This window comes from Crocodylus porosus, unplaced genomic scaffold (assembly GCF_001723895.1).
Source record: "Crocodylus porosus isolate Cpor-Errol unplaced genomic scaffold, CroPor_comp1, whole genome shotgun sequence".
Taxonomy (NCBI): domain Eukaryota; kingdom Metazoa; phylum Chordata; order Crocodylia; family Crocodylidae; genus Crocodylus; species Crocodylus porosus.
This window is the reverse complement of record NW_017728912.1, coordinates 38588726-38602526: the sequence shown is the minus strand read 5'-3', so window position 1 is coordinate 38602526 and position 13801 is coordinate 38588726. Positions and strand designations below refer to the sequence as shown.

At 38.1% G+C, this 13801-nt stretch overlaps 1 protein-coding gene across 1 annotated transcript in view; it reads left to right on the top strand.

Annotated features, from left to right (window-relative positions):
• PAQR3 (progestin and adipoQ receptor family member 3) overlaps positions 1 to 8910 on the top strand; it is a 15064-nt gene extending 6154 nt beyond the window's left edge. The window contains exons 6-8 of the mRNA XM_019534307.1: positions 1838 to 1928; positions 3788 to 3936; positions 6228 to 8910. Of these exons, the coding sequence (XP_019389852.1) occupies positions 1838 to 1928; positions 3788 to 3930 (234 nt within the window). The 3' untranslated portion in view covers positions 3931 to 3936; positions 6228 to 8910. The remainder of the gene's footprint in view (positions 1 to 1837; positions 1929 to 3787; positions 3937 to 6227) is intronic.
• The last annotated feature ends 4891 nt before the right edge of the window (positions 8911 to 13801 follow it).

The following is a 13801-nucleotide window of genomic DNA, read 5'->3' as shown; positions in this document are numbered from 1 at the left end:
CCGCCTATCTTCTGGCGTGGATGCTTTGCCCGAAAGTGTGGTGTCATCGGCAAACTTGGCCAGTCCACTCCTAATTCCAGTGTCCACATGAGCAAGGGTGTGTGCAACTGTGTCAGCTGAGAGCAGTGATTCTCAGTCATGGTACCACAGCACCCTGGGGTGCTTTGAGATCCTTTCAAGGCCTAGGGAGGCAACACAGTGTTGGCAGTATTGTGTGTACAAACATGATTCAGAAGATAAAACTAGGGGCTGTATCCACACATGGTGTGAACATTTGGTTCCCTCGGGGCAACTAGTGGCAATGTATCAGGCCAACTTTCTGATCTAGTCAGTTTCCTTTATATCGGTGCTGTTCTGATATCAAACCAATGTATGAGTGCATTTCTAGTTTATATCCTTTTACTTGGGGCTTGCAGCAAAGCCAGAAACTTGCCTATATATAAATACTCATTACATGGCCTTTTAGCAACCTAGAATTATTTGTCTGGTTAACTTAGTGTTAACAGATCTAACCAGAGCAGGGAAATAATCTGAAAAGTCATTCTGGGTATAAGATAGGGGGAAATATGAATTTGGAGATGTATAATGAAATATAATGAGAAGAACGTGTCATAAGTGAAATAGATTCGATTTTGCACAGTAGGTGATGCATGTCTGTGTAGGTGTTTATAATGGAGCCATAGCATCCGAGCGCTGTCTAGGAGTGATGATTTAGCTCGATCCAGAGCCTATTGAAATTGGTAGAATGGCTTTTATTGGCATTAGTGGGCATTGGACAAAGCCTGTGCTGATTATTGCTCAGAACTATATCGGTGGTTCTGAACCTTTTTAGACTCAAAGCACCACTCACAAAATAGCTTTCACTTATTTTTCTGTAGTCCAAAAAAAAAAAAAAAAGCAATTCTTCTGTTGCAAAGAACTCTGGCCACAGCAGGGCAGAATATTTTTGACGCTATGGATTACTAATTGAAAACTGGGTTTCTCTTGTGAAATGTGTAGGTGTTTGTACATGCAACAGTGCTAATATTGCAGAGCACTTGCAACACCCTTAAAATGATCTCATAACATCGTTTGAGAATCACTGAACTAGGTGATACACTTTAATTTAGTTTTTTTGCCCACCTATAAACATGCTGTAGCTCAGCACTGGGCTGTTCCCCTGTATCTCAAAAAAATAGGGAAAGAAAGAAAACCTCTTTTGGACAGCAGGCTTTAACACCACCTAATGTGTGCTGCTTTCCATTGAACAGTTTTAATTCCTTTTTTAACATCTGGTGTTTAACAGCCTTGTGAAATCAAGTGTTTTATATTATGCCTCATATGGTCAAAGATCCTACATGGATTTAGCAATACCTTTTCCCACCAACGGTTACTGTCGTCCAAGCTGGAAAAGGAACTTCTGTAACACTGGCAGATTCTACGTATATTTGTTACTCAAGAATTTTAAATGTATTCTTACTCCACAGGAAATAATTCTTTTAGTTAAAGATGCAGAGATGTGCACAAGGAAATCTCATCTGGTGTGCAGGTTGAATGTACTGTCAAAAGATATAATTTCTTCTCATGCAATTTCTTATCTGCTTCTAGTGGCACAGTGAAAACAAGATGGGGTTTATTTTCAAGAACAAAAAGGGGACTAAATTTAGATAATATCTTCTGTTCCAGGCTTTGGTATCTCCAGCAAATTTTGAAGTTTATTCAATATTCATGTAAATAATCAAGTTATAAGCTTCAAACTCGTATCCTTGCAAAGTATGCCGTGCTTGCACTGGACAGACCATTAGCTTTTACTTCATAATATTTAATAATAAAGATTCAAACTTCATTTTCTTCATAGGAGTTTGCTCCACGTGTAATTGTGATGTACTTGATTGCTGCAGTAGCTTTTCTCTTCTATATTTCCAAAGTTCCAGAAAGATACTTCCCAGGTATGAATATCATTTTCTTATTTGTTCTTAGGTGGTTAAGCTTTCTTCAGGTGTCCTGGGAAATCCTTACTGTATTTTGTGAAGAAAAAGGAAGCTTGTTGTGTATTTGTACATTATATAACTTCGTAGATGCTTCTAACTTATTTACATTTTTCAAGCAAATGCAGCAAAATGAAACGAGACTTGGCATCCTGTTATAGGCTCTTTGGAAAACACTAGCTCCCAAACTGGATTCTCTCACTGAGCCTACTGTCACTTTTCTCCTGAGATGGGAATTGTAATTACCTAGATCTGTGATTATATTTTTAGGATCCTTTACTAAAGTACTGTGACATGTGGGATGCCTGCTCCAACACACTATAATTACAAGGTGGAGACTTGATTAATTGAGTCTGCTGGAGCATGCTCATTAAAAAAGCTTTAGTTAAAGCACCCCCACTGCCATTTTGAAGCAGACAATGCTAAATACATAAGATGCTGCGGGCGCCTTAATTAAAGTGGCTCTCGAGGGCCACTCTAATTAAGTGAGCTCTAGGGGTTGGAGGTGCTTTAAAGAGCCCCTCAGTGTCCAATCAGGAGTTCGGTTAGGTATCATACAGAAATAAATGGGGGAGAAAAGGTCCCTGTCCCAAAAAGTCTCCAGTCCACGTATGTAACAAGAAACAATGGGCTAAATCAAATAGAAAGAAAGGAGCACAAGGTAGCAGGAGGCTGATTGTGCTAACAAGCAGTGTTCACAACACATCAACTGCCTATTCAGTGTGGAGTGTCTTGTAGACTTTGATTTAAGGGAAGATAATGTAGCATTAAGGATTTTCACTGGGGTTCCTTTTCTTTCCAAAATATAAATGCACGTACAAGATGGTACAAAATATGAGGTGGTATATCAGTTCATTTCAAGAAAACACATGGCATTTATTGCAGAGAATGGCAATAGTATATTATAAAGGAGCAGAAGATTGTGATGTATAGAGACTTAAAATGGCTTACAATGAAGAGATGCAGCCTTGGAAAATGCTGCTTTAATTATACTAGTGATAATTTGCTTGTGCAGTATTGTATTCAGTTTTAGCATCTGGTCAACCTTCCTTTAAAGGTAATGCAAGGAACATCTTGTTCTGCTGGGGTTTTAGCAAGTGAGTTTACACCTATTTTCTGTAGTCTTTGGGATAGGGCATTGGGGTTCAGTTAGTTTACTTCGGAACTTTACTAGCTATTAACTGGCCAATTGTTCCAGTTAGATGTGTTCCTTTGTTTATATATATTATGTATGCTTAAGTACCCAGCGTGCCTGTGTGAAACATGCATCTACATACCTATGCAGCTGCCCTAATACAAACTCCAGGCATAAATGTGTGTTGCCTGCTGCACTGTGTCTAGGATCAAGGTGGCATAGCAGTCATGGCTCTGGAGGTATCAGTTGGGGCCCTGCTTTGAACTTCAACCCAGCTGTAAATGGGTATCTAGTTAGGCAGACAAGAAATAAAAGGTGGTTGTATGTGATTCTGGCCACTCTTTGCCTATCACTCTAAGAACCGGTATACTTTAACCGAGCTAACCTGATAGACTCTTAAGTTTGAACAGAACTTGGATGTTTTGGTTATGTTTGCGCAAGAGTGTTGCACCCATAGCTAAAAATGCTAGTTTAGTGAACTTTTGGCTGCCTAAGTGATCACATGTGCCTGTGCTTAATGCATTTAAATGTTTCCCCCCTTAAGTCTGGTCCAGAGGCCTCTAGAACCCCTCAGTTCATGGCCATTTGTCAGATGGGACTCATAAAAAGACTCCAGCCCTCAGGGTAGACTTGTGACTGCACTAATTATGATGAATAGCATGACTGTCTTTGTTTTTTCGAACAGGACAATTAAACTACCTCGGCTCTAGTCACCAGGTATGGCATATCCTTGCAGTACTAATGTTGTACTGGTGGCATCAATCTACAGTATATATCATGCAATACAGGCACAACAAGCCCTGTCCTGAGCATCCTGCACATCTGTGAATGAAGGTAAGACAAGTCTTGGATGTGTAGAAATGTAAAAGAACAGTTTAGTGGGGCATGGGGCCGAATTTGTTTTTGTTTTAAGGTTCAGTTTGACTTTCTTTCCTTAGCTTTATTAATGCTCTAGAACAGAGTAGCAGCACTATTTAGTACCATTCAAGCTGTTTATCTTTCACTTGTAAAGAAATTGAGCCCTGTGTCAAGTGAGGGGGGGGAAGAAAAAATACTCCAGGCAAAATTCTAGAGCTAATTGGATCCCAAAATGGATTTACAGTATGATAATGAGAAGTCTTGCACGTTTCTCAGAGTGAGCATTTTAAGCTATACTTTTAATGAAAGTAGTATCCAGTAGGGCTGTGTGAAGCTTCGGGTGTTGATTTGATTTAGAGGAAATTCAGTGACCAAATCTGAATTGAATCAGGTGACCAATAAAAAGGCCCAAATCAATTTTGAAACTCTCTCTGAATCTTCAGAGAGCTTCGATTAATTTGGGCAGTCCCCACCCACTCCAGCAGGGAGCTGGAGCTGGACTTCGAGCTGGTAAGCAGAGGGAAGGGACCAGGGGTGACCCCTGCCAAGCCCCATCCCCTGTCTGTGCCCACCTGTTCCCCCAGTCCACCCATAGTTGCTGTGCTTACCCCAGCTTCCAGTGCTTTTTTAAAAGCCCCCAGTTACAGGGTGCTGCTGGACAAAAGGAGGGTGATCCCTGCTGCCCTGCACTACATGGGGGGGCTCTGCTACAAGCCCCTTTCTCCACCCTCCATGGTTGTCCTGCTTGCCCCAGCTCCAGCACTTTAAGTGGGGGGAGGGAACCTAATAAAAAACAGGGGGAGTTCCATAAAGGGCCAGAGCTGGGGCTGGTGGGGCAGTCATTGTCAGGCTGGGAGATGAGCCTGCATGATTTGGAGATTCGGCCAAAGTGATTTGGGACAGTGATTCCAAATATGATGCGAATACCAGCTGCTTTGCACAGGCCTAGTCTCCAGTACTTACTTATTTCTAACCTACCAAACAAGTAGCCTCAGAGATGAATAGTTAGCATTTGAATGAACAATCCATGTTCTTCAAATTCTAATGACTTTTTATTTTAATTCTACTTATTTAGTATTCTTTTATCAAAGCATTTCTGTGTCTGGCCTTCATTTGTTGTTAACATATTGGGGTACTCTATTTTGATCACTAAACTCATTTCTTTTTACTCTCCAAAACTTGTGTTGTAGTTTCAAAAACAATTCTTTCTTCTCTGTCCTCTTAAAAACAATACATGGGGTCTTTGCTTACTGATGGTACTATACAAGATGCAGACACACTTTAGCCCAGTGATTCTTAGTGAGGGTGCTGGAGAACTACAGGATGCCTCAAGATCTTTTCAAGGGTGCCCTGGTTTGCCACACAGTATTAGCACTGTGAGGTGTATCAACATGATTCACAAGATAAACCCAGAGTTTTCAAATATGAATCCACAACACTAAAAACATTCTGTTTTCTGATTTTTTTTATTTTATTTTTTTGCAACAAAAATGCTTTGTAGTACTTTACTCCCTAGTGATCCCTGTTGATTTTACTGCAGACACTTTTTGGTTACTTAAGTTTTTTTTCTTTTTTCTTTTTAATTTCTTGTAAAAAAAAAAAGTGAACACCAAGAACTGTCACTTTGAAGGGTGCCTCGTGTCTAACGACAGATGCCTTCAGTCTGAGAAGGTTAAAAATCACTGCTTTAGCATTATATGACTTTAGTGATGTTGCAAGGAAGCAAAAGATAACCAGGTTAAATTAATCTCTAGTAAAAGCACAGGGAAAAAAAATCAACATCTTTCAAAAATGGCACTATATTTAAAAGCTTTGAAAACAATAAACAGAAAACAATCTTACTGTCCTTTTGGACATGAGGGTAAATTCATATAGTCTTCTGTAATGTTTTTACCTTGTGTGGTAATAGCTTATGTAAGTGACCTTGCACTGGGTTTGTACTTTTTGTCCTTTAACTCGTACAATCCCATGCTCCACTGGTAGATGTAAAGGTACTTTCTTGGCATGTGCTTCTTCCAGTGTTCCTTATATACTGTGTCTGTCAGGGATTTAATGAGGAACTAAATTTTGCCATCCTTACGTCTTCTGTTGAGTAACACTTTACTCCCTAGTGATCCCTGTTGATTTTAGTCCAGACACTTTTTGGTTACTTGGGTTTTTTTTAATTTCTTGTGCTACCCAATATTTGTCCATTTTTCATAAAGTGGTAGAAAATAATGACATTCTGGTATGTGTCCTCTGACAACCTGTCTTCCACTGTCTTTCAGAGCTGTTTTCCTGCCACACGCATTCTGACTATGAATGTCTGGGTCTTAGTTGCTTGCTGAGTCCTGAAGTTGTGCACTGAGGCAGTTGTTTTTCATTCACTTCTGGACTGCATTTCCACCTGCGGGGGGGATGGCATGTGAACTGGAATTTAAGACTACCATTGCTTAGTTCTCTGACAGATGAACTTTCACTCCAATGATTGTGCTATGCTGCAGGATGTACATAAAAACAGTACAGGTCTTCCTACAATTAAACTGGGATTCACAAACCAACACGTGGATCATTACATCCCCTTTTCTAATTGGTAGAATATGAATGACAGCAATGTACACTCTTGATGGACATCAGACAACTCTCACATTGATATAAACATCATTTTACACTTTACTAAAGTCTGAAATTGAAGAAACCTGTCCTCAGCATGATTTTAAAGCTCTTGTTATACATTGCTTCTTGAGACTTCATTTTGGATGTTTTCAGTTCCATACAGTGTAGCATACTATTTGCCTAGTTGTTGCTTTGATTTTTGCTGTTGTAATATTTAAATCTGAATTTCGTGGATTCTTGAACCTTTCAAAAGCTTTCATTTTTTCTTTGTGAAAGAGCAGAAGGGGTGCTGTCATCTACTGTGAATTCTCTATCGCTAATCTAAAATGGACTATGTTGTTAATTTGTTCACTGAGTTCCAAGTTACTTTCAGGCACCCAAATGACCCTGGATGGTTTTGAAAACTTACCCTGAAGTATTCTGAATGAAATATCTGGCAAATTGGACTTTAATTAATTTAATTCTTGTGGGCCTTGTAGTTTTGTAGACTTTGTAGCAACACATTTCAAAAATGTCCTGTGTGAGTTTAGAGCAGAAGTTGGCCCTACACTTCACTAGTACTAATAATCCAAATACTTAAGAATGTGGAAGTTAACAGCAAAATAATGCATTGTGGTTTTAATATGGAGAAATACAACACATTGCTTTTAGTGCTCATTTTATTGAAACACTTTTCTGTTGCCAAGTTTTCTATAGCTAGTAATAAAAGATGACTTATTGTTTGCCTTCTATTTGCCAGTTGGAAAACTGATTTTTAAAATTGCAGTTTTTAAAGATTTATTTTGCCTTGGCATATCAGAATTAAAACAAATATCCAGATCATTCTGGAAAGTCTCTGGATATCTATCTATCTAATTGCCAACATGATAATTTAAATGTTTTTTAATCTGTTGGTTAATGGTTTTGGTCTGTTGTAGGGATTGAAAATTCTTTAGATTATTCTTATTATATAGCCTTGAATGTAGACGGGTCTCTAAAACTGGATTGTAAATTTGTTTTGGATTCATAATGAAAGACTGAAATGATTTATGTAGGTAATTACTTGGATTTACGGTTCATGTTTCCTCTTCCCCCTCCCCCAAAAAAGCTACTATTAATGTGATGAACAAAAGCTAGAATGGTATTGTTCACTTTAAAGTTAATGGACCTAACTACAATTCTGTAGTAATCCAAGCTCATTAGGACATGGGATTGACTCTGTGTTGTCAGGGAAGCGTGGTTGTAATTACATCTTCCAAGTAGCTACTTCAGTGTGAAGAGTATAGGAAACAGAGCTGTTTTCATTATGTTTCATAATGAAGATCTTTCTTTGGGAATGACAGTCTAGCATCATGCAGTCTCTGAAGCATGGCCTTTGCAAGTTTTGAAGTATGTAGACAAATTTTTTGGGTCATCCCAAAGGAGCCGATCTAAATTACACTAATTGTGTGGCCTTGAAGTAAACAAGTTGTCTTACTAAGGTGAGCCAAAAAGAGAGAACAGATTACCTAGTTTGGATGTCCACATGCCTCCACTCCCCCCAGGGAGCCTCTCCTTTGCCTTTTCTGTATCTTACTCTCATCAATATGGTGGGGGAGAGAAGAAGAATCCTTAATTGTTCTATCTTGCTCCTAGTGCCAGGTACCAAAGCAGACTTTTAAAACACATTTTACCAGAAACTTACAAATAGACATTGAAGGAAGAAGCATCTCAGAATTTCAGAGATGATTTTTGGTAGTGGATATGCTGTAGATGAAGGGGTAATGTATTACAGTAGACGTGGCTCTACTGTAAGAACGTTGAACACTTCCGCATGCTTGTGATAGAGAATACTGGATGCTCTAACACTGGCATGTTGTGTATATATTTATTGTGAAATAAGTAGTGATGAACATAGATTGTATAAAGTCTAACCATGCAGCATTAACTGTTGAGTTCCAAAAGAAGTTAGGTGCAAGCTGGAACGTTAGCATTAAAGCATAATGCTGACAAATTACCTCCCAAGCCTTTTAATGTGAACATGACTTCTTTTAATTTGTCAGCCAAACAAGTTCAAAGTGCACTAATAACTACTACTGAAGCCTGACTAGACTAGAAATATGTAAGTAAGAGAGCCTGTTTTAAGTGTCTCCTAAACAATAACATTTAAAATTTTGTAATTGTTCGTCTTACTGACTGCATATTGAGCTATCTTTTTTTTAAATAACCTAGCAAACTAAACTATCTATTGTAACAATTTTCAGTCACTGGATAAGGAAACTCATTGCAAAGTTGTGTGTTAATTATGTTGAGTGCAATGTATCAAGGTGATTTGCATGACAAATGTTTTATTGAAATACCTGCTCTGTAAATAAATTTTGATTTACTGAACATGTACTTGGGGCTCTGCACATGTGTCAGTGGTGTTATTCCAGTGAAATTGTGCACCTTTCCTACCAACCTATGTGAAGCACCTGGGACATGCTACTATGAGATTTCTTCTTAAGATGCAGCTAACATTTAATATCAAAGTGAAGGGCAGGGCTACTGTTTTAAAGGCATTGTTAGTCTTACTGTTCATTTAACTGAAAACTTCATTTTCACTGCCACTGTGTACTGGAAAGTGTGGATGAACTCAGTTTCACTGCTGCATTAGAGTCCAGTTTGGGCTATAGAAGACAAACCCTTCTTTACACCATAAGAGCTCTGGCCATTTTGAATTTATGTAGCCTGTGGAAAAAACCCACAAACTTCAGATTTTAGTTCCATTTAAGATGAAAACCTTTCCCACCTCCAATTCCTAAATGTCTTAGAACTAGCAAAGGTAAATGAACCACAACTGAAGTGAACTAGTGGGGATGGGAGAGGGGAGGCATGGAAATCTGACTTTTGTATCTTGCATAGAAAGAAAATAACTTTTTACTTCCAGTCTCAGCTTCTTTGGAGACATCAACTACTCAAAAAATTCAAAAGAGCTGGAAAAAAGGCCAAACTCAGAAAATGTTGACTGCATGACAATCTTACCACGTTAAGAAGTAGGTCAAACTAGAGGCAGGCTGCATCCCAGATGATGCCTGAGAAGCTTTTAAGAACCTTGGGATACATAATTGGGACTGTCTGGGGTATAAGCAGATTTCACTGGCAATAGGCACATCTACACATGCATTAATGTAACATAATTGTTGCTACTGCACAGTAGTGCTAGCACACACCTTTCATGTGACACTAATGTGCAGTAGACCAGTTCTGCTGTGCATTAGCATAGCTTTTGCCCTGACATGCTAATGCAGAGAATTAGTCTACTGTGCTTTTAGTGATTTGTGTAGATGTGCTCAGTATCACCACTGTTCATATGTCAAAACTATTATCAAACTCGGAGCTCTCCAGTCTTTAAGCTGTCAATTTAATCTGGGAATACGTTTTTCCATTCAGGTCATGATAAGATCATTATTGCTGACAGTGAAGGTAAACTATAAAAACAAATGTTTCTTACACTGCAACAATCTTCTATCTCCTTCCAGAAATCTTTCTTCCAGTACTAAAGGTATGCTAGATTACTATAATTCAAGATAAGGGGCAGCTTTTAACAGGCTTTATCATTGTTTTAGATACAAAAAAGAGGCCTTTAACCTTATCTAAGAAACTTTGAGTACATTCTTAATAAGAAGGAAGGAGAACACCACATCCAAGAAAGACATTCCAACATAATTCAGTTTTCGTGTTTCTTACCTTCTTTAATAAAGATACTTCCTTCATGACCAATATGATCCATGCACTTACATGGTTCAGGAGATGAAAATGTAATCTGTTCAGCGTAAACAAGCAACTGTCCCTTGAAACAGCAAAAATTCCCATTTATAATTTTCTCTAGTTTTAAAACACTTCCCAATTCATAAAAAAGTAATAGCATCTCCTTGTATGCTTTCTTTCAACTTTCTTACATGCCTATGTTCAGTGTATGATTGTTAGTGGTTGCAGAAGCCAGACTTAAAGACAGAAATTCTTTAGAGACATAACAAGCAACAAGGTAACTACCCACCTTTCTCTCCCCTCCCTACCCAGTCCCAACCTGTCTTAAACATTTAACTGACAGCACCTACTGAAAGGCTTTCAAAGCTCAGTCACTTGTATCACGTGTTGAGTGTCAATGATGGTACTAGCAGTTTAATACAAGACCATGAATAGCCAACCACTGATGTTAGCTCACTCAAGCAAGTTGAATTAATGATGTTAAAGTATTCCATACCTATCAAGGTTTTTTCTATACACGTATATATATTTTCTGAGATTGAGCAAGTGGACAAAATTTTTGTAAGAGTTCAAAATGGGGAAGGGGCAAAAAGAAAGGAAGCAGACTTACCATGGATCACTAGATGCACAATAATGCATAAATCTGCTCTCTTCTGCAGTTAAGTGGAAACTAAACCAGGATAGTTTACCCCCGAATTAAAAAAACAACTTTTAAAGTATTGCTGTTTAGCTTCTACTTAGTGTGGTATAGAGTGGACACACAGAATTACTACAGCTCAACTGATGCACAGTAAGTACTTTTAACTCTATACAATATGTTCATGTCTTCATATTCCAAGAGGGCTGTCCAACTAAACAGCCTCAGAGAGGTTAAGTTGTGGCCCCCCCAGTTATCTGCCCAGCCACCAGATGTTGCACCAGCAACTAGTCTCCCTCTCTCCTCTGGTTTTTGCTGCCTGCTCCTGCAGGCTCTAAACTGAGTTACAGCCAAAAGACAGGATACAAGAATTCAGATATTAATAAATGGATGTTCATCACCTATTACTAGTTTTGTTTTTTTTCATTTTCTTACTATTTTTACTGTTTTACTATGCATTTGGTTTGCATATGAATATCACCAATGTCAGTAAAGCAATGATCTTACCAATTCCTGCTTTGAAGTTTTAGCATATAGCATAAAACTGAGTCAGGAGAGAAGGTTAAAAAAAATCAGTTGCAAAGCAAAATCTGTAGAGGCTGCATTAGACACTGAACTTAGCATTTGGACTGCATAATGAAAAAAGGACAACATTCAACTTCCCTCTGTTCACATTTGAAAATCTTTAGAAAGCAGCAAAGAAATTGCTGCATTAATGGAATAGGCAAAGAATATAATCCACTGGGCGTTATTACATTAAAGAAAGCAGATTATTAAACAGCAGATAAGAAAACAAATCAAGCAAAATAGGGCCAGAAATCCAGTCTGTAGCAGTGAACAGGCAACATGTAGCCAAACTCAATTAGTGATTAAATGAAGAAAATAAAAATTAGCTCACAATGGTTCCTGTAAATACTACACAATCAGATGCTTAAGGAGGTCTGCACAGTCACTGTGTCATCTTTATTTTTTTAATAACAACTGCAAGTATTTTATGATGTACATCAATTTCACAGAAAAGTTAAAGTTCTCTGTTTAGTGGTACACAAAAAAAAGCTTTAGAAACTTCAAGTCTAACAAGAAATGGAAGTGTAATTCAGGAAAGTGCACTTAAAGCTGTATGCCAGCAATTTAAAAATAGCTTGTATGCTGTTTACTAGCAGGTGACCCATTAGTCACACAAACTTAGCTAAACACACATTTATTGAATATTCCTTTAAAAAAAAAAAAAAAAAAAAAGCACAGTAGAAAAATAACTGAGCAGCCGCTCTCTTGTATGCTTTTCTCCCCCTATCACTCTTAGTGGCTTTTGTTCAGATTCGCTCTTCAGTCACAATGAAAATGATTGTGGCTGCAATTATATATTTTTAAAAATCACATTAACTCCAAGAGATATATGTGATGTGTGCGTGCATGTGTATATTTATATATGTATTTAATATATATATAAAAATACACAACATAGTACAAAAATCTCCAGATAAACTCTATTTTGTTATTCTCACAGTAGTAAATATATCAACTTATTTTCACAGTAGGTATCTCATCTTACTAACACCTAAATAACAAAAAGGGATTTATTTGAGGACAGGACTCACTAAAATAAGTCCAGCTCCTGTATTCGGCAGGCAAAGCAGATTTCTCAAATCTCTTGTTTTGGCATTTCCAGAGATGCTAGACTTATTTTTTTCAGTGACTCTTGCCCTTAGCCCTGAAGGGCTTATTAGTACCTTCTGACAGGATGTGTATCTTGGAAAATCAACTAGTGGCCGATATTTAAAGATTTGCCCTGCTGCCTTTTATGCACCAAAAAAAGCATTAGCCATTAACTTCTATTCCCTGTTGGTGAAGGGAGGGATGGAGAAATCTGACAATCCCTTACCTGGCTGTTGTTGTCTCATGGGGCAGTAGAACAAACCTAACAGAGCATGGTCTTGGGATTTCAGAAAAGGTCATGTTACTACCCATTTCAAAATGTACGCGCACACGCGCGCGCACACACACACACACACACACTCTACAGGTAAAAGGTATGTTATTTTCCCCAATGATACCAGTTGCTTTGTTTCTATTAAATAACTGATCTTAATGGAAATTAAACTTAAGCTCAGTATTGTCCCATCCCAACTGTACCACACAACAAACCAGGCCAAGCCAATTCTGTGAGGCATGCTAATATAATTTCTGTTCAATGAAAAAAAAAAATCTAACTACAGAAACATATTAAAAATAAGTCATTTATGCAAAACACTTGTATAAATAGAATTCATAAAGCCAAGTTTATTAAGGCCATTAGGAAGGAAAGACTGGTAGCCAGAAGCAGTGAGTGGCCACAGCAATGTGTCAATTTTGGAATTACGTGGTTTTACAGTACTTTTCATCTCCCTCAGTTGTTCGTTCTTGAGCTTCATTTTATGATTGGTTTAATCTACCCTTGATTGATCTAATTTAACCTTCTATTGACTGCTGAAAGCAGTTCAGAAATCAAGGAGATGAAAGAAGGAAATATTTAATATTCTTCAACCATGACCACATTGTAAGGTAAGTGTCTTAACAGAAAAATCCACATGGGGTGACAATGTTCACAGGCTGTCTGTCCTCCCTTTTGGGGGGCCAGTGGTCCTCCCACTGAAATAAAGGCAGCAAACCACCTTTTACTGTAGAGGAAGCAGATCCAAACACCAGCTGTTTGTGTGGACTGTTAAATTCAGAAATAAAATTCCCACCTAAGGTATCAAAGGCCATGTCTACATGAGACACTGACTGTGCAGTAGCCTGAGACTACTGTTTAGTAGCATTGCATGGCAGAAGCAATGCAACACTACTGTGCAGTAGTCTTGGGTTACTACACAGTGAGCATCATGTGTAGATGTGGCTAAGGAAGAAAAAAAAAAAAGGAAA